General features: G+C 38.7%; 1 protein-coding gene across 1 annotated transcript in view; it reads left to right on the top strand.

Annotated features, from left to right (window-relative positions):
- The window catches only part of LOC109098004 (collagen alpha-1(XII) chain-like), a 75,916-nt gene that overhangs the window by 36,212 nt on the left and 20,192 nt on the right, over window positions 1-19,512 (top strand). Inside the window, 19 exon segments of the mRNA XM_042774577.1 lie at window positions 334-463; window positions 574-710; window positions 3,523-3,652; window positions 3,775-3,914; window positions 5,080-5,212; window positions 5,325-5,345; window positions 5,455-5,590; window positions 7,211-7,244; window positions 7,246-7,275; window positions 7,278-7,351; window positions 7,462-7,608; window positions 9,155-9,282; window positions 11,105-11,214; window positions 11,217-11,249; window positions 12,876-13,014; window positions 15,052-15,167; window positions 15,311-15,397; window positions 17,434-17,560; window positions 17,665-17,812. Of these exon segments, the coding sequence (XP_042630511.1) occupies window positions 334-463; window positions 574-710; window positions 3,523-3,652; window positions 3,775-3,914; window positions 5,080-5,212; window positions 5,325-5,345; window positions 5,455-5,590; window positions 7,211-7,244; window positions 7,246-7,275; window positions 7,278-7,351; window positions 7,462-7,608; window positions 9,155-9,282; window positions 11,105-11,214; window positions 11,217-11,249; window positions 12,876-13,014; window positions 15,052-15,167; window positions 15,311-15,397; window positions 17,434-17,560; window positions 17,665-17,812 (2,000 nt within the window).

Below are 19,512 nucleotides of genomic sequence, written 5' to 3'. Positions count from 1 at the left end.
TTTTTGGCCATTTTTCTTCATGGTAACTTTGTAACTCTTTCTTCTCTGAAATGATTTTCATTTTGGTTGACATCATGGCCACGAGAACTGAGTTCAGCCTAGTGTTATTTTAGTATCACTGATAGCTTTTTTAGTAATCACTGATATTTGTTTGTTTGTTCATTGGTTTTGAATAGATTTAATTAGTGGTAATAACCCTGGTTCAGCATCTACATCCATTCATAAACTATCTTGGAAATTTATGCTGGTTCAGCTTGGTCAGCATTTTTTCCATTATGTTCCCTTGATCAAGTCCACCATCCCTTTCATTTGTGATGTGGTTGACTTTCACAGATGCGTGTGAAAGGAACAGTTACTGATGTCCAGCTGAAGAAACTTCGTCCCAACACGGCCTACAGCGTTTCCGTCTTCAGCCTGTTCGGCGATTACGCCAGTGACCCCCTCTCTGATCAGGGGGTGACCCGTAGGTGGCACTAGGGCTGTCTTCCCCTCAGCAGGGATGTTTAGCTGGCCTATTTGTTTCTCATCGTTTGTTTGTCTGTTTTTTTTTTTGTATCTCTCCCTTCTCTGTAGTGCCTATTCCTCCATCTGGTGAGTTGAGGATCACAGACATCACCCACAGCACCATGCAGCTGGACTGGGATGATGCACCCGGCGCTGTTCGCAAATACATCATCACTTTCAAGCCAGATGGAGGAGAGGCGAAAGAGGTAAGGTCGATCCTGTCAGCTTTCTGAGAAATTTGTCCTTTCTGACATTGAAATAGGACATTCACGTGATTTGCAATTATGTGAATGAATATCTTACTGTTTTCAGAAATGTTTCAATGGCATTTTCTTTTCATCTTACCTCCGTATGATGCCTAAAATTAGTGTTTATAAGTGCAGTGCTGCTTTACATATGATGTGTCCAGGGTAACCACTGTATTTCTGATTTTCCAAAATCACCACCTACCGTCAGATTTGCATTTTCATTCAGCCCATCTTTAATTTTTGTTCAGATAAATTACATCTAGCATACATAATCACAGATTAGGCAGAAATGTAAGGTTTATTATTTCATAAAACTGTCAAATCTCATATGACTTGAACTGTAAAGTTGTTTAAATCATAGTTTTAAATGATTTCATAAAATCTTTACAAGTTTTTCCACAACAATATATTCTGTTCTAATATCAGAATTATCCTAATTGACTTCAACTGCTGATTCCAGTACATTTTTAGAAAAATCGCCGGTCTGGACTTTGAACGTACAGTATAATAACGAAAGCAGAAAGTTCTCAAAGCAAAAAAAAAAAAAAAAAAAGAGAGTGTGGGAGGTCTAATAGTGAAAGTAATTTGATCATGTAATATTTACATTTGTTTGATGATCATATCACACCAGCCACAACAAAGTGGTCCGAGGGTGAATGTGGCCTGCCGTCCACATGTTGTGTAGCACTGCATTTGGGATTAATTGAAAGTGAATGTGACGTGTGGCTGAGTATGGTGAACCATACCTGGAATTTGTGCTCTGCATGTAACCCATCCAAGTGCACACACACAGTAGTGAACACACACCTGGAGCAGTTGGCAGCCATATTGCTGCGGTGCTTGGGAAGCAGTTGGGGATTCAGTGTCTTGCTCAAGGGTCTCATCTCAGTCGTGGTATTGAGGGTGGAAGAGAGTGCTGGTCATTCACTCCCCCCACCCTGCCGGACCTGAGACTCAAACCCGCAACCTTTTGGGTACAAGTCCGACTCTCTAACCATTGGGCCATGAATGCCAAATGGCCAATGGCCATGACTGCTGTGTGCACAGCTTATCAGCTGTTGAGCAACAGTCTTGTTTTCAAATGTGCAAAGCCTTCCTGGGTCACTGTGGAAGCCTTCCTGTGAAAAGATTCCTGTCTGTTTACACAATGCATCCAGGCAGACAACCAAGAAAGAGACACATGTTGATGAATTTGGGACCTTTTAACATATCAGCAATTACTTTGCACAAGTCAGAGAGAATACAGCTGCTCTCCAGAGCTTCGGTTATGGCAATCGTCTACCAAAGATTGCAAGAACAGACAGACAATAAAAAAAGATGGCGTTTTGAGTGGCACGCAGCAATCCAGTGCTTTGAGAAGTGTATTTTATGGGTAGGATTTTTTTCCCTATGGTTGTTTTTTTTAACTCTCAGTGGCAGTTTTGGCCTCAGCTTTGCTCCACTTCCTGAGGCATTAATCATGACACAGTGCTGCTCATAACTCTTCGTTCTGGGACGAAAAGATGAAACAAACAGGTGGATGTAAGCCTGAGAAGCCCGACAGATGGCGGCAGCTCCTGTTACCTGACACTGGATCAAAGATCAGGTCTAATTCTGCAGGAACTTAAAGTGCTTTTATATCTATTGAGGCTCCATTCCTCCTCTCAATTTCAACCCCTCTCTAGCAAAAAAAATGCATCACAAGGTTGCTGTCATTCTGATTTTAGGTAGGACAGTCTAGTTTTGAAATATCATGTTTCGTTCCTGAATGATTCAGTGTTTCTGAACGAATGGGGCGAGTGATGATTCAGTTAGCCATTAATAAAGACAGCTGCGTAGTAGTATACTGCTCTTACTATTTTTAGCATATCTTTCAATGGCATAAATAGCAAGAGTAGTATGCTAGTACACAGTGCTGAACTCAGCAAGTCACTTCATTCATTCCTGAATGAATCAGCTGTTTTGAACAAATCGGTTGAATGAGAAAATCAGTGACTCTAAGGGGAGAGACTTGTTGCCACCTACTGGTGGTTATAGTTTCATATTTAAAGTATAATTTCATAGTTTTATATTCCTAACATTATTTATGCAATGGCAGTATAAATGCATCTCTGAGTTATATTAACCATTCAGAGTAAATACATCTAAATGCCACTTCAAATGCAGTTTGTGTGTCGCTTCAGGAGTGCAAAGATGGATTTTGTTGATATTGACTCAAATTGCATTTATTGAATACACAAAATATGACACAAACAAAATTGTTGTAGGATTTACAGTTTTCACTCAGAAATTGCTAATAATTACACAAATATTTACAAATAAATGGCAAGTAATACATTGAATTAAATGTGACTTTTTGAAATAGAAAAACTGTAATCTGTGCACAGTTTTTATTTCCAACTTCTGAAAAATCTATAAATAGATCATGTTTTTTCAAAGTAGTAAGTGATTACATGTGATCTGGATTATGTAATCAGATTCCAGTAATTAGATATTATGTTTTAAAATACTCAATCAGATTTTTAATAACATACAGTATTCAAAGCTATGTGATAAACGAGTTAAGTTAAAAGTAATTAATGAGTAGTCAGATTACATTACCTAAACTGTGTAGTCCTAATAGATTATGTTATGTCCTTTGGAATCAGTAATGGATTATAATTTGTAAGTAAATACCCGTCTAATGGCTAATTGCCAGTTCTAACCAGTCAAACCTTGACCTTCTCATGCTGCCAGGTCTCTTAGATGTGGATTTTATGGCCATAACTGCACTTCTCATGTTTCAATTTAGCTCGAAGTTGACGGAGATGTAACGTCTAGAGGACTGGATAATCTCATTTCCCAAACGGAATATGATGTGGCTGTGACTCCTGTGTATGACTCTGGGCCCGGAAACCCAATGCTTAACCAAGCCATTACAGGTAACAGGCCCAGGGGTCCATTATCTATGAATAACCTCAAAACTGAATTAACATTCGACTGCTAAATATTTCAAATGCGTAATTGTAACCTGAAACTCAACTTATCATCCTGTACATTCCAGATGTTGTCCCTGCTCCGAAGAACTTGAGGTTCTCTGAAGTGACCCAGACCAGTTTCAGGGCTCACTGGGAGCACGGCGCTCCTGATGTCTCTCTCTACCGCGTCAGCTGGACCAAGAGCGGAGAGAACAACTTTCAATCTGTAAGACATCAGAGACTAAACTTGAGTCCTGATTTATCAGGTTGAAGTACTGAAGATTTGACTCTGATTGGGTATTTGAGTAATTGTACTGTTTTGGGGAATCTGAACTGAACTTGACATGCATATTTGTACTATAACTCAGTAACATGTACAAAATAAATACAATATTTTTACTCCATTTTAATTTCACATAGACTTAAAAAACAAAGTACACACCATATGACTTTTTTCTAGTTATTTAAAAATGTAAATCTTTGTAAGACGAGGGTGAGTAAATGATGGAAAGTACATTTTTGTGTGGAATGAACTCTTTTCAGACACAGACCCAGTCTGAACTGCAGTAATATAATGTTTTATAATAATCATAATAACTATTGCTGTAGATAGATGAACTTGAGTCAAGTGTGAATGCTGTTCATGATTAGGTTAGATTATTTGTCTAAAAATCACTATTTTCAAGTGTCACTGTATCATAATTTGCTGCTAATTTTTAGCTGAGATTATTCAGGTAACATGTTTAAGGGTATTGGCTTGAGTTTAATATCTGCTGTGTCCTAGAGTTGTATGTAATCAGAAGAATGAGAAAATAGTGATTTTTGACAGGAGACATTTTAGAAAAATACTATTAAAAAAATCACTTGTTTTCAAAAGTCAATTTAAAAAGCTAAGCATGTTTAAAAGTTAAAAGTGTTTAATTTCTTAGCTTTTAAATACTTAAGTACATTTAAATGTGGATACACAGTGTTATTTTAGCATAATTAGTAATTATCATAATTTTATTCATATTTTGAATAGTATATATATACAATCTTCCCAATTTCATTTTAATTTTAGTTAAAGTTTTAAGTTTCCAGTTTCCAACTATTTTAGTTCTTCAACTTAATGTTGTTTTAAATGTTGTTTTTTGGCAACTAGCTGAAAAAAAGTTTTACTTTTTTCACCGAATGAATTTTTTTTTTAAGTACTTAGTAAATACTTAGACTTTTAATTAAATAACAATTTTTGACAGTGTCTAAATTTTTGACATAGTAACTGGTACTTTTTACTTTAAGTACAGTTTCTCAGTACTTTTTTTTCTTACATCCCTGCATGTAATAGGTTGGATTGTTAGTATCCAGCAGTAGTAGTATTTGTGTCTCAGTTTTAATACCACTGTCTTCCTCAGGATATCCTGAACAGCGAGGACACCACTCTCCTTCTAGAGAACCTGGAACCAGACACTCTCTATGATGTTTCTGTCACTGCCATTTACCCCGATGAGTCTGAGAGCGAAGATCTTTTGGGCAGCCAACGCACATGTAAGAAACCCCCAAATCCAAATGATAGACTTTTTCCATCTGCTGCACTTTAGACACCACATGTGCATTTGACAAACTCTCACTCTCTTTCTCTGCACCCTTCTGACTGCAGTGTCCAAGGTTATTACACCCGGTGAGTCTGTTGTTTTTAAGCTCTATGACATTTGATATTTGGAATGCATATGGATACGAGGATGTGTTAGAACACAAAAATGAAATATCAAATGCTGTTCCTTTCTTAGCTCCTAGTGGACCTCCTCAGAACCTCCAGGTGTTCAATGCGACTACCACCTCCCTCACCACCAAATGGGATCACGCTCCTGGAAAAGTGCAGAACTACAGGATCACTTACGTACTGATTGCAGGAGGAAGATCACAATCTGTAAAGAACATTTCAACATTTTTGTGTTCATATGATCTGGCTGACTGATAACAGTATTACGGTGATGTTGTAGCACCAACCACAGTTTTCTGTATTGAATTGAACCAACATTCGTTCATTTGGCAAACAAGATGCTGACTGCTTCCAAATGTGATTTGAATGATTATCACAAAATGTTTTGGATCCTGAAATTGTATTGGACCAAGAATTGTGCACATCACCTTTAATTTACTGATTCAATGCAACACAACGATGAAATCACAGAAACAATCTGTTGGCTTTATCTTGTTAATGCAAGTACTGTACAGTATTCTTAGCTGAAGAGTCGTCAAGAGTTCACCATTAAAGATGATGATATGAGATAATTAGGATAATTATAATAATGGCTGATGCTTGTTGTAGTTATAATCATAATGCCTATGAGCATTTTTATCAACATCAAAAATGTAAAATAAAATTTTATTTATAATCAAAGGTCACAGTTTATCCCCATTTTAAGCGCCTTTTTTTTTTTTTTTTTGCTCTAACTAGTTTTAAATGTTACTATGTGACACGTGGCACTGTTGAAGCTGTACTGATATACCATATAGCCTTTTTAATTGAATTATTAGTCAATTAATGACTAACTGAATCTACATTACTATCAAAACTTTGGGGTCATAAGGTTTTTAATTTATACTTTTATTCAGCAAGGATGTATTAAATTGATCAAAGGTGACCAATCACAGGTTTTGATCACAGGAATAAATTACATTTTCAAATATATTCACACAGAAAACAGCTGTTTTAAATTGTAATATTATTTCAGAATATTACTGTTTTTACTGAGAAAAAAAAAGTGCTGGTGAGCATAAAGATTTCTTTCAAAAAATTCTTACCATCCCAAATCTTTGAATAGTTGTGTATAATAGCAGCTTGATATTTCTGTAGATCTGTAGTTTGTATTATGTTTTAAGATTAATGCCTGAATCTGAATGCACATTTAATATTCCCTACAGGTTGCTGTTTTTTCAGTGGCATGCTGGTCCAACTAAAACCTTAAGGCAAATCTTAAGCTGTCTTATGATGTTTTTATCTGCAGGACTACTATCATATTACTCATCCATCCATGTTTATCATGCTATCAGAATGGGTGAAGAGATGTTGTTTTTCTATACTACAGTCATTGCACGTGACTTTTTCCAGCCTCTGTTTTTCTTCATCAAGAAGGCAGAGGATTTACACTGGCAGCAGTCATAGGAATAACAACAAAAAACTGCAAGCACGGTGTTTTCCGTCCATCTCTGCGAACATATTTGTGATGTGCCTTTCCTGACATTATCCAGCATTGCTGAAATTGCTTAAGCTTATTTAAAGGAATACTCCATTGATTACCACAGAAAATGAATATAACTCGTCCAAAAAATGAAATCTTGTGAAAACGAATATCAAATTTAGAATAATATGTATGTGGGTGCTCTAACATGTGTTTGTTTTATCCATGCTCTGATAACGAGTTCAAAATAATTCATCATAATTTTGTGGTTGTCAACATTACTTCACAGATACAGCTATAGATACACTCAGTGGAGCTGATCCTTGACTCATTTGACAACACAATTAATTCTCTCTGTCACAGACACACAGATTGGAGGGAAGAAAAACACAGTTCCTTCTGCAGAAACTGACTCCAGACACTCCCGCTACTACATCACGGTTGCTGCAGTCTATGCGAATGGAGATGCCAAAGACATTTCTGGCCAAGGAAAGACATGTGCGTCACATGATTTTTTTATGTTTTCATGTATCATTTTCAGATAGTATGTAAATTACATAAATTAGGTCTTTGTCAACATGTTGAACAGAGTTTTTATGTGTGTTCCTATAGTACCGGCTGGGCAGTGTGAGGAAACCTTCAGGTCACGGACCCCACGGTCAGCACTCTGAATGTGCGCTGGGAGCCGGCTGAGGGCAGTGTACGGCAATACAGGATTTTACTACCAGACCGGTCACAGGGGGGCGCAGAAGACATGGTACATCCCACGGCACCCTCTTAAGCCTTATATTTTCGTTCCGGGGCAATTTTGACCCGTGTTTTTGAGTTGTCTGGATGTTTTTCTTGAAATTGTGTGAACGTTTTGGGTCAGTTAGGGTCATAAACATGCTTGCAAAGTTTTGACATGCTGAGGTGTGTAGAATGTGCGTTTGAAATGTCTTATCATGATTGTGATGTTGGAGTGTCAGTTTTTGATGTCTGACATGGTTAAAGGCAGGTGCACCAATCCGTCTTCCTGAAATTAAGAAAAAGTATATTTTGTTAGGTCAGTTTGCTCAACTGCCCTCTCTGAGGGCATTTTGGTGCACTGTGATTTATGCATTTGACAGACCCTTTTATTCGAAGAAATGTGCACTATGTTGAAGGCATAAATTTGTATTATAGTTTATAACGTGTATTTTGCTGAAAATCAAACACATGATCTTGGTATTTTTTTTTGGTGCAGTGCTACAATTGTTATATATTTATATATATACATATGAATTACTGTTTTATAATATTCAAATTCTGTGTAAAAAAAAAAATTGTTCAAGAACTCCCATATACCTACATTGAAGCCAGAATAGTATAATAATATAGAAATCATAGAGACTTGGGGTTTGGCTCGACTTGGAACAGTAAGCCCCTTTCATTCCGGATATACACGAGTAATTGTGTCTTTGCAATTCATCCCGGATCGTTAGATTTTAGTTTGTTCACAACTGCCAGTGATTAACCAGAATCTGTGCGTGCGTGCGTGCATCTCTACGTGACATCAGGATGTGAGGTGTATGTACGAGTCGAAACAACGCTAGGCTATATTGCAACAAATCGTAGCGAAAGAATAGGCGGCCATTCTAATCTTCCGCTGCCACTCTTCTCTGTTGTGATCCAGCACCTGGTGGAATTTTTATTTTTTTCGCAAAGACTTGGCTTACTAATTATCTGTGATTTCTCACTCGAGAAAACCACACTGATTGTGTTTACCGCATCATGGTACCATTTGCACTGAGCTGGCGAACGATCTCAGCTTCAGCATGGATACTGAGGAGGTCGTAGTCTTTGCCTCAGTCCAGTTTCCCGCACATTTCTGTTTATTTATTTTAGTTATTTTTTTATGCGAACACCACTCTCTGCCCCTCTGGCGCTGCAGGGTGTATTATTGAAAACACCCGCTCAAAGAGTCGCAAGGATAACTACGTCATCACTACGACACATCCGTTACGGCATTGGTTCCAGCTTTTGTTCACACAGATCTCGTTCCGGGGCTGAACCCGGCAATGGTTACTAGGTCCCCAACCCAGGATCGAGCCCGGAATCAATCCCGGGGAACAAGTATTTGTGTTCACACAGAAGGCACTCCAGCAATTTTCCGACAATTTTTCGGGACCACGTGCAGTGTGAAAGGGGCTTTAGAAAAGTGCATAGAAATGTTCTAAATACACATATAACACTTTAGCAAGTCATCACACTCTCTGAACCATCCCAAGCATTGTGCAATCTTGCAGAGACAAGAAAATACAAAACTCTTTTTTTGTTCTCTCGATCAAGTTCCTGGAAGCTCCACCAGTACCGTTCTGAAGAACCTGCAGTCTGATACAGAGTACACAGTAACAGTGGTGCCAGTATACGCTCCTGGAGAGGGCAAGCGCATGTCGGAGAATGGAAAAACCTGTGAGTTGATGCAGCCTTTTCTTATTTAAGCATTATTGGAAAGCAACAAATTCCCATACTCACCCATCATATACGCTCCAGTAACAGGAACGCTTTTGCCAAAGTTTTCAATCCAGAAAATGCAAAGTACAGTCTTCTGGCTTCAACTTTTGCACTTATAAATAGAATCTCAGAGACTTGTCCAAAGATTGAATCAGCTTTATTGGACTGATCACTAAGGGAGGAATGCCGATGTGCTGGCAACCCCATAAATGTGACTCCAGTCTGGGCTTAATGAGCCTTCTTTATGGGGTGTAATGACTGGAGATGCTGGTGTGAGGCTTATGAACAATCTCTTTTACCAAATGGAAAGCCCAGGGAGGCACAAGGACATAAAAGCTGCCTTATTTACTGCTGTCAGCTCAATGCTCCTCTTTCAGAGTCAAAACTAACAGGTTTTTGTTGGCGTCATTGTTTTTCCACCAGGGAATAACGTGGTGCTTTGCTTCCCATCATCTGAGCTACTTTGGTCCTCCAGTTTTTGTGTGCCACGTTAATGCAAGTGTTTGTTTTGTTTAAAATCTGGTATCAGGGTTTTTGCTGGTGGAAATCTAAAGCTTATTTTGTTCTGCTTTTTGTTTTCATGCACCATTCACAATGTGTGTTATCGAAAGCTGTGTGCATTTACTGTTTAAGGCAAGACACCCCAGTTGAATAGGGTAAAATATTCAGTAATAGATATCGTCTTACGTCCCCAGTTGATTGATTTCATTAAGATTTGCAAAGAATGTCAGCATACAAGTTTTCTTGTGCAAATTTTATGAATTATTTAAATAAAAATGCATTACTTTGCATATATTTCCAGAGCAGAAATGTTTCATTTTGTTGACATATTAGAGTCAAAGGTTTGTAAAAGGTTTTGGATATCTAATTTAAATCAGAAAAAAACTGTCAACAACTAGAAAAAAAAAAAAAAAATGTTACCATGTTTTTAGGAATAAAAATGGTTTATGATGTGTACGACCAGGTGAATTGCATATGAACAAACCCCTCTGGAAATAAAGAAATAAGTAAAAGCTACAGATGCAAACAGATAAATTGCATTAAATTAAACACTTCTGTCGGCATCAACAGCCTTATGGGCAGCATGCCAACATACAGCGCCGTTGCGCTACAGGCGTCCTGATTTTGAGTCCCGACTCCAGGACATTTCCCGATCCCCCACCCCCTATCTCTCACAACACTTCGCTTCCTGTGAGTTATTGATTTGTCCTATTGTTAAAAAAAAACACAATTAATAAAAAAAGTAATAAATAAACAAAACTAAAGATTTACACGTTTTGGATATTTTCTTCCCACTAAATCTGAAACAACACTTGAAAATTGAAAGCCAAATAATCCAAAATCTCAAAATTGACTAGTGTACTGTATACTAAAAAAACAAAACCTTCAATTTATTGTAGATAAAAAAGCTGAACATATGTCTTTCTTTTGATTTTAGGGAGAAATCCACCCTGGATATGCCCCCAAAGCTGCAATATTTCTTAAAACAAGCTGACTATCAAGTGTTTACATCGGTTTTAGTTTAAAGGCCATTTTAATAAAAATAAGACGTCTCTCTTAAGCCTTTTGAAATGTTGTTGTAACTGTGGTAGTTGACATTGAAACTGTTATTGTGTTTAGACCTGTATGTGTTATCACGTAAGTAATCACATAAATCCTGTTTTCAGGCTTTTGTAAGTAGTTTAAATTTTCTGTTCCTGCATTACCACTCTAACCACTCACCGCTTTTACTGTCTTTGTTTTTTTTTTATGATGCGGCTCCCGCTCCTGTCTGAAACAGTGGTGCGGACCCCTGCCAAGAACATCCGGGTTTACAACCCCGGCACAAACACCCTGAACGTGCGCTGGGAGCCGGCCTCCGGAAATGTTCTGCAGTACCGCGTCGGCATACACCCCCCCTCTCAGGAACCCGTCCCCCTCAGTCTGTAAGTGCTTGTCATTAGTCTCGCACGAGAGGTTGTTCAGGAAATACTGTCACAACAAATGTCAGTCTCTCAACCTGCGCGTAACGATCTGCTCGCAGTCTTGCCCCCTCTGAAAAGATGTTTGTGTTTTTAATGTCGTGCAACCTCGTTCTCACATGAACTTTATTGCCTGAGAGGAATTTTCACTAAGCTCTGAAATCCATAAATGCTTTTATTGTCGTCAGATCCTTGCAATAAAGACAAGCAGCTGTGGGAAATCTTGAGCCCAAACCTGTTTTATTTCACCACTGAGGAAAACGGAGTTCACATTCAGTCTTAACAGAACTGCTTCTTATCTGCAGCCACAAAGCTTTGTGGAATATTGTTATGGACGCAGAACCTTTTCCGTTATTATAGCCAGTTTTCCAAATTCTCTGCGCTTTTATTTAAACCTCTGAACCATGATGAATTTTTTAACTTTTCCACTGGAACCTCCAGAAGTGTAATCAATCGTCCCCTGGCCTTAGTCTTCAAAATAAAGGACAGTGTTATCCATTAATTGGGAAGTCAGTGACCCCCTGACCTGGCATTGTGAAGAGCAGTGAAAGGAGGGATGATTGCGTGACACTGTCAGCACATCATTCACCGAATTGCTACAACTGCTGCACTATTAACACAATCAAAGGAATGTTTCCACTTGCACTGGCGGAGTAAGTGATCACTAATGGTTTGGGTTGGAAATCAGTCGTGACACAAACATCAGTAAGTGCAAGAGGTCATCTGTTGAAAAAAGAAAGACAGACGTCTTTCTCAGGATGTAATATATCAGAGATTTGCAAACCAGCAGTTGTGCTGTGTGTGATCATAAGAGATTAAATATTGAGTTTGCATAAGATTTTTTTTCCTTTTTTGCATGAAGCACTCCTCTCAAATCAACACTTGTAGTATTTGTTGTAAAACATGGGCTGGACAGAATGATTGTCTTCGCGATATTTAACCAAATAAGACTCCAATAAGAATAAATGGTAGATTCGGTGAACAGTACAATTTTTTGTAGTAAAATAATGCTGATTTAATTGTATTTTTATTAAAACTCAATTGGTGGAACTCAATCCTTATGTAAATGAATTAACATTATTTAAACAGTGACACTTTATTTTTAGGAATAATTCTCACTATGAACTAGTTGCTAATTTATCATGAGGTACTAATAGCGTATTGGGACTATTTATTACTACTTATAAAAGCACATAATAATGCCTTTTTCTGCATGACCATATTTTAGATCTCTTAATCCTTACCCATACCTAAACTTAACAAAACTACCTTACTAACAATAATAAGCATGCAATTACTGAAGCAGAAGACATAGTAAATAGTTAGTTAATAGTGAGAATTGGTCCCTAAACTGAAGTGTGACCAATTAAACTTGATGCTAAAATAAGCTTATTTTTGGTACAATATAATATGATCATTAATTTTCCTTTAAATTTTATGCTCAGATGTGAACATATTCTGCATATTCTCTTTGTGAGCTTCACTCATTATTTAAAGAAGTATTTAAAGTATCATAAATGTTGCTAGTTAACAAAGACCGACAGGTGTGTCCCTGGTGGTTAATTATTACTTTTTTATTTTGTGGGTTAGGTGCTCGTTCCAGGGAACACCCACACTGCCTTGCTGGGAGCAAGCTCCGATTCAGACACAGACACACGCGTGACGAGTGTGGTGGCTCTGTTGGCTGATGGCGAGGGCTCCTCTGCGTCTGATAATGGAGAAAAAACATGTGGGTCTGACTGCAGGACGCCTCTATCAGAGCTCCTTTGTTTGTGGTGCACTCTCAGTGACATTGTCCAATGAAATGTCAGCATTTATATTTGTTATTTAATTATTTCAGATGTAAAGGTAAAACAGCTGAAAATCTCAGGAAATCTAATTTTCCAACTTAACCCAAAGTGTGAGGGTTGTGAGTTATTATCATATTTGTTATCAATATTCTCAAAACAAAAAGTTTTTGAGTTACTGCCCCCAATCCAAAATATGAAGTTGTGGCCTTAAAGTACAAATTGCTTATTTACTGTTATGAACCCTAACCCTGCTACATTATTTCTACTGCACCACCCCACATTTGTGCCAAAAACATTTCGCTAGGGGTAAAAAAGTGTTTACAATGATTTTTTTCCCATGGAGGAAATACTATGAAGCACTTTGAAGCAAATTTAAGGGTAAACTAGGCCGTACTGATAGAGAATGTAAAAAATTAAAATGGGCTGCTAAAAGATAAGATTCAATGGATTTTCTCTTTTACTCAACGGATGGGATGTCAGAAAAGAAGAGAGGGATAGGGAAAAAAAAAAAAAAGACCTCGACACATTCAAAGCATTTTAGAATGAGGAATTCCCTGTCATTAGGACATCTTTTTATATATATGTTACAGTAATTATTACAGTTTAAACATTTGGTATGTTACAAGTATAATGATTGATGAGAGAATTTCTGATGTGATCGCACCTACGGTTGCCCCGCGGGGGACCCCAGGAAACCTGCTTGTGTATGATCCGACCACCAGCACGTTGTCTGTCAGTGGGAGCATGCAGAAGGAGCAACCGTGCCTTGCAGTTACCGCATTGGCTATGCACCCACCACTGGAGATCCCATCGAGGAGTTTGTAAGTGGTGTTGTATTTTATAGTAGTGAATATGAAGGACAGCGGCATTATACATTACACATTTAGGTATTTAGAATCATGAGCTTACTTTACGAGCCTTTTGGACGTTATTGGACTCTCTAAATGCATGCTAGAAAGCTGATCTGGTCCTGCTGTTTTTCACAATAGACAAGTTGTTCTGGGCAACAGAAACTCTGTCATCTTGAAAAACCTGCAGGCAGACACTCCTTACAAACATCAATGTAGAGGCCATTTATCAAGATGGGCCTGGAGGACGTCTCTCTGGAGATGGAAAAAACAGTAAGGACGGGTTACACAATCCGATTTCAGTCTTACAGATAGATAGAATATAGATGGCTGAATGGGAATGGGATGGACGGACGGCCGGACTGGACGGTATCGGACGGATAGATCGATAGATAGATAGATCTGTGATTACTCTCACAACATTATGATTACTATCACAACATTAGAGCAAAATTTTCCCCCAAATTCCAACAAAGTAAACCAAATTTTATAACATTTTTATGGCAAAAATTTTATGGCATTATGATGAAAAATCAAGTCACATTTTAGCGGAAAATTCCAAAATGATCACAACAAGCAGCAAGATATGTTTCAGCCTGTCACAAAAATAAGACTGTCAGCCACGTGGGACAAAAACTGCACAGCAGGCAGCAATTTCTTAAATGTACTGTTGTGCAGTCTCAGATCGCCTCCCCCTTCGATCCCCAGGATAGATTAGATCGATAGATAGTTACAGGACAGGACAGACAGAACACGACAGGACAGGACAGATAGATAGATAGACAGACAGACAGATGGGATAGATAGAGTAGGTAGATATAGGACAGATACAAAGAACACAGACAGACAGACAGACAGAAAGACAGACAGGACAGAACCCCTAGTAGATAGTATATAACTAGATAGAGGACAGACAGAAGACGACAGAAGACAGACAGATAGATATAGACAGACAGGACAGATAGACAGATAGACAGATAAGATCGGTTTTGAATCGAATGATGAACTGACAGATAGATTGTTGACAGTAACAACGAAGCGTAGCTGTGCTGAAAAATCAGGAAACACTGGGAAAGGAAAATTTCAGGTGTCTTGGCTCCGGTTTAATGTTCCTTTCTTCTCCTTCAGTTGGAGTCCTGGAGCTCTGTAAACTGCGTGTTTCAGATGAGTGGTTACAACTCGTTCCGTGTGTCCTGGGACCTGTACCTGCGCGGGTCAACGGTTATAATCTGGTCTATCCCCCAGTGGGTGTGTAGTAAGGTGTAGGGTGGTTATAAGAGACCATTTTTTTTAGATGATTTTACCGTGTTGTCATAATCTAGGACAATACGTGTTGTAGGTTCATGCGACACATGTTCTCGTAAGTTAGGGTAAACGTGTGTTCCAGGCACGGACGGATAACACCATGGAAGTGTTTGTGGGTGGAGATGTTAATACAAACATTCTGCACAACCTGCAGCCTGGAAACCACTGGGTATGAATCTGAAAGGCTTTTTGTCTCAGTATGAGCAGGCTGGCTTTGTATATACGCGGTAGCGGGGGAACGGACACTAGTGGCGATCCGCAGTTGGTTCCGCCGACCAAGGGATACAACGGAAGCTCACTTGTAGGCGCTGACTGTGGTTCATGATATGACTGAGAAATAAGTCACGAAGATTGTTTTCAAACAGCACACCTGCTGTCAAGAACCGCGTGGCGAGATGAGTTTTCAGTTGTATCCAAAGACTGATCCATTACACATACACGTCGGCTTAGGACTCCTTCCATGACCCACTATCCAGAATGGGAACGCCTCATCGAGCCGCCACACACATTTAACAGACCTAACAACCTAGATACTTTGCATATCGTAAGTTAATTTAGAGAATTATTGAAAGAGAGAGAACGGAATAAGCAAAAGAAAGATGAGGGCAAGATGCCGGGATGACAGAATAAGCAATCCATGTGAACTATGAAAACTCTTTTGAAGCGATACTTTGCCATCTTGCAATGATTATATGATAGATATATCAGTGATTATATATAATCTATTATTATGTGTTGCTAATAGTGATGCTTAATTTATTAGTCATGATAGACAAGGAAAACAGGTATGCAGATTTCCGATTTCTGTACTCAGTCTAAGTACATTTAATGTGTTTTTAAACAAGAATCCAGAGTCTATTCTATTTATTAAAAATGAACAAATATAAGCTTCAATGTTCATACATTTTACAAAAAGATTTATTAATAGAATAATCGCTTTGTTCCAACAAACAGTCTTTATTTTAACATGTTTCATATTTTATAACTGAATAAAGGTACAATTGTTTGTCAGACTGAAACAGATTTATGCTGATTCTAAATATTTTGAATATTTTGTATTTTACAATATATTTTAATAATAATTTAAGTATGCCTGTTGTAGTTGTCTTAATATTTTTGAAATACCTAGGCTTATTAATATTCGTGTGTTTTTAATTGTTAATTTTTTTAATCTTTAATTAGATGCAAATAGGTAAGCCCAATAAATGTCTCTTGGTGCGCTTCGTATTATTTTTTAGATTTTCGTTTATTTTTGCATCACATGTTGATAAGCTTTAGTTCTATTTATTTATTTTAATATATTTATTTTCTTTTTCTGATGTTTGAAATTGAAATGCATGGCTTAAATGCAGTAGTTCAAATACATAAATCTCCAATTGTTTGTATAAGCTGGTCTCATTACCATCTCATCATTAGCTTTGCTAACCGTGGGGGGATCAAGAGGCTACAATATCACCGCTGCTGAGAGCCAGTAGAAGTACGTTTTTTTTGACGGGCTGAGACAGACGCGCTGTACAATGCACAGTCTACACACAGACCCCCACAACCAAGAGGCCGGCCCGGAGTCAGTGTCAAAGAGCGACACATGTAAGTCACGATTGCGTGCAGAAGAATTCAGTCAAAGTTCACAGTTTACTCATGGTTTATTGTCGTTCTGTAGTGAGTTTGGGGGGGGGGGGGGGGGGGGGAAGCCCACTGTACCGCCAACTACCTCCAACTCCTCCACCACCACCCACAATCCCTTTGCACTCGAGTGTGGTAAAGACCAAGAGACAACAATTGCAATCTCTGAAAACTTTTTGACCTGTAGAGCTGAATGGAATTTAGGTCTAGTAAAACAAATACCTTTAATGCACAGTGCTCACACGTGATGTAACTAAAAGAAGATTTGAAAGGGGTGAATATGTGGTATTAATATATCCAGGCATTACTCTTTTCATCACTTTGTTTTTCTTAATGCCAGTGCGTGCAGGAGCCAAAGGCTGACCTGGTGGTACCTGATCGAATGGCGCAAGTGGAGTGTTGGAGATGAGAGCTTCATTGAAAGTCCGTGCATTTTGTCGTCCAGCATGCCCTTATCGTTTGAACGTCATCAGCCCTGTATGGCATGCAGGTAGCTGCGACCTGGTCTGTAGTCATTTGATTGATCCTGCCGGACTGTGCTGGGATTATTTTATGCTTTTTTTCTCCTTCCTGTGAAAACAGGGTGTCCTTTTTGTGCAGTACAGTGATGAAGCTAAAACAGAGTTCAAACTGAACACCTACCACGACAAAGGAATGGTGCTGTCCGCCCTTCAGATGGTCAAATACAGAGGAGGAAACACCAAAACGGGTTTGTGAAACATTGTTTTTATGTTCCCTACCTAAAGGTGTCAAAAGAAGAAAACAAAATGGCTATGAAATGATGCTTGGTTTTAATGCGTGTGAGTGCTTTAGGTGTTGCGCTGAAGCATATCGGAGAGAAAGTGTTCACATCAGACAGTGGCATGAGGAGAAACGTTCCCAAGGTTCTGGTCGTAGTAACTGATGGTCGTTCTCAAGATGAAGTGAAGAAGAATGCTGCTAAACGCTTCTGGCATGCAGGGTAACACTGAAGTACAAACAACCAAGACAAACAAAAACATTAAGAAATGTTTGCCATCTGGACAGGGGTATCTGCAGCGTTTTTAAAAATCAGTCTCAAAACTTTTTAAGGCCTTTATTTAAGACCTGCATTAAACCAAATATCCCATATAAGAACAGAGTAGGCCTGAAGCGTGCTCGCCAGAAAAAAAAAAAAAAAAGCATCATCCTGTAATTTCTCTCAAGGGCATATTTTTTTCGCTCCTAAGGTAAGGATGTGAAAACCATACCGGTGTACTTATACTTTGTTTGGTTTTTGATTTTAACCTATCTCTATGGTTCATGACCGTCATTTCATCATTTTACGCTGCACCACGAACGCGGGTCATAACAACCTACTTCTTTAGTTTCCTGAACCTTCAGGTTTGTTTTGACCGAAACCCGCTGACGGACGATCTCAGCACAGTTGCATGCAGGCGCCTCTCATAATATACTTTTGGTCTCTTAGGAAATGCATTTTGCCACCCGCGCCTTGCGTTGACCGTTCGTGAACCGTTAGTGAGCAGCTGAGGGCTGACAGAGTCACCTTGCCGGTGGGTATCCACCACCAGTATTAGTGTAAAAATTGTAACATACCTCATACTTGCATGGTGAGATTGTAAGTATTCTGAGTGCGAGTCTGTTATTCCACCTCTCTTTTCCCCTAACGCTCTAGATTGTGTGCTATTTGTTCCATTGCTTTTTTTTTTAGTGCAGTCATTATGCGTGTGAGTATGTATGATACCACCCACAGTTCAACATTCCATTCTAATACATATCAATATCTATTATTATTTAGTCTATGGTAAAATTATAACACTCACACACGACCGGCGCTCAACCGCCCGTATTTGTATGAAAAAACAGCAGTTAAATCACCCATGCGCAGCTTATATAATTTTATTTTTGTTATATAGAATGCTATAGACTTAATCATCCCCCACAAAAATACTGTGTAATTCTAATTCCACGTGTGATAACTACAATTAGACCATAAATTGCGAAATGGACCCATATCCACCAGTTCTGACATCATTGACGATCTCAGTGGTCATGCAAATAGACCTTACTTTCTTTATTGCAACCATATAAATTGTTAACTTTTGGGTGACAACATACGACCCTGGAAACGTTCTTGACCGGTTTTGACAGGCAATGTATCTTCAATTACTTACCGACAGTCTCGTCACTCCATGCTCCTGAGCCTCAGTGTTGTCTTTTCCACCCAAGGCTACAGTGTGTTGGTGGTGGGTGTCTCAGACGTGCGGACACCAGCTGAACTCCAGGAACATTGGAGCAGCCCATGCGAGAGGGAACGTCTTCATTCGTTGCATGACTTTTGACGCATTTACTAAGATCCAAGACACACCTCATTACATTCATCTGTGAAAACGGCAACATCCAGTAGGACGTTCATTCTTTGTAGTCTGCATTGCTTTTTTCACTTTATCGCTCAACATGAAAGACACAGAGTGAAAACTATTTCCATGAATTCCTTTTACCAGCTGTCTCCTTTGATTACCTCGATGATTCACCTCACCAGGTCGAGAAACAGACTGAAACTCCATATCCGATAATCTATCATCATAGTCTTATTTTTCCTCTGTCATACACACTGTTGTGGACCGTCGTGATGACATGCGTTGATGAAAACTTACAGGATTCAGGATGCTGGATCAGACT

The sequence above is a fragment of the Cyprinus carpio genome, chromosome A17, assembly GCF_018340385.1.
Source record: "Cyprinus carpio isolate SPL01 chromosome A17, ASM1834038v1, whole genome shotgun sequence".
Lineage (NCBI taxonomy): Eukaryota > Metazoa > Chordata > Actinopteri > Cypriniformes > Cyprinidae > Cyprinus > Cyprinus carpio.
The sequence above is the reverse complement of the archived record's forward strand: the minus strand, read 5'-3'. Positions and strand labels throughout refer to the sequence as shown.